At 39.3% G+C, this 1,953-nt stretch overlaps 1 protein-coding gene across 1 annotated transcript in view; it reads left to right on the top strand.

Moving 5' to 3' along the window:
- The window catches only part of vps13d (vacuolar protein sorting 13 homolog D), a gene marked incomplete at both ends in the record, with an annotated part of 75,956 nt that overhangs the window by 69,873 nt on the left and 4,130 nt on the right, over positions 1–1,953 (top strand). Inside the window, 2 exon segments of the mRNA XM_014028664.1 lie at positions 225–299; positions 382–582. Of these exon segments, the coding sequence (XP_013884118.1) occupies positions 225–299; positions 382–582 (276 nt within the window).

The raw sequence follows: 1,953 nt of genomic DNA, 5'->3' as shown, positions 1-1,953 counted from the left end.
CAGGCTAAGCTGAGGTTCTTCTTCCATGAAGCAGCTCTGTTGTCCTCCATCCATATTTTCAGTTACAGGCTGAGTCATTTCTACCTTCTACCATCAGTTGCTAAGACTTACACCTTTTTTGCAAAGAACTGTTAGATCAGAGGTTTTTATGTGGCCATGGTTTAAATGTTTCATTTTTTTTCTGTGTGAGTATGTTAAAACTTTTGACTTTTTTGACTCTGCAGAAATCAAGCTTAGCCATTTACAGAACCTTGGTTTTACAAAGACGGACTGCAAAAGAGCCCTGACCTATTGCAAAGGTGAGAAAGTTTGATAATACTGTATCACATACCTTCTAACCTAAGTGTAGATCTGACCTGACCACTAACTYGTGTTTTGTAGGTCATCTGGATCAGGCTGCCACGTGGCTGCTGGAGAACGCAGAAAACATGGTGGAAAATTCCAGAGCCAATGCAGGCTCCAACACCAGCAGTTATTCTGCTCTTCTGTCTGGGGTGGAGGTGAAGGCAGAGAGAATCTGCATTTGTTTCATTGATGACTGCCTGGACTGTGACATACCTCTAGCTGAACTCRCCTTCTCCAGTAAGTCTCACCAACATAACAGCTCCCCCCCTCATTGTATACTCATCTATTTTCTTTTATGCACTTCTCCTTTTTGGGTCAAGGGGAAGCTGGTGCCAATCTTCAACAGTCATTGTGTGAGAGGCGAGGTACACCCTGGACTATGGTGTTACATATGTGCCACAGACTTGAGTGTGCAGTAACACTGATTTGCACACTCAAGTGAAAATCAATGCTGTCCTTTTTTGCAGTGTAGGATTCACACCTACCTTCTTATAACAAGGCTATAAGGAAATTATTTTAGCAAGGATCTTTTTGTTTTTGGTAAATATTCTTCCGGTGCAAAGTGAATGGGACAACACAATAAGTGGCTTCAGTTAATGAATTTTGATTTGATCCATAAATAAATGCGATCATTTATTTTACATAATCACACAAAATCACTACAGTACACTTAATTGTGAGCAATCAATTTCCTATAAAAGTTTGGAACCAACAATAACAAGCACACTTCGAGCTTCGTTAATTGTCAATCAATCACTTAAATAGAACACAAACATCAAGCTTTAGATGTTGAACACCAGACATTTGAGGCAAATAACTTAGTTGGGCAAGGGAGGTTTAAGAAAAGGAGGAAAGTAAGGTGTTAGCTTTCCTAACTTTTAACTTAAATAAATGTGGGTTAACCAGAGAGAAAAGGCGTCTCCTCGCTCAGCGTCAGCCAGACAGCAATGCTTGTAACAGCCACCTTTACCTTTAAAGAAGAGATCAGTCACCTATCCAGGTATTTGGGAAGGTCTCTCAGTTAGTAGAAAATTTGTCAGGATCGCCCACTCAGCTGAACCCTCCAGGCCTGTGCTTCAGCATCTGCGTACAACCGCGTCAAGCCGTAGGAAGAAAGGCGATGCCAAACTGAATCCCGATTTCAAAATAAAAACTCTGGCTCTTGGACTTTCCGGGCGGAAACTGTGTTAGTGATTTAAAGAGGATTTTCTTAGTTCTGTCTTCAGAGGTTAGAATAGAAAAGGAAGATATCAGGGAATGTGTTAATTCAGAGACTTGCCGTCGCCTCCTGAAGCTAAACAAAGATTATTGCTTCTGTGTAGTTCAGAAACAAAACATATCATGACCTGTTTAGTTTATATCTGATGAGAACTCTTTAAAAACATAACTGGAAGAATGAATTACTTCAAATTCAAAACATTTGCAAATATGATTCAAACAAATACACATTGACGTTTCATCAACTTAAACCATAAAGATTATTTTAGTTAAATAAGATTTTTTCCACAGAAAATCCATACATGGCTGAAATCATACTGAGGGAGAAAAGACATCTGTCCTCTTTTCTCCTGTAACTTTGATAAACATTCTCTGATTATCAAAATGCGT

This window comes from Austrofundulus limnaeus, unplaced genomic scaffold, assembly GCF_001266775.1.
Source record: "Austrofundulus limnaeus strain Quisiro unplaced genomic scaffold, Austrofundulus_limnaeus-1.0 Scaffold794, whole genome shotgun sequence".
Taxonomy (NCBI): domain Eukaryota; kingdom Metazoa; phylum Chordata; class Actinopteri; order Cyprinodontiformes; family Rivulidae; genus Austrofundulus; species Austrofundulus limnaeus.
This window is presented reverse-complemented; position numbering and strand designations above follow the sequence as displayed.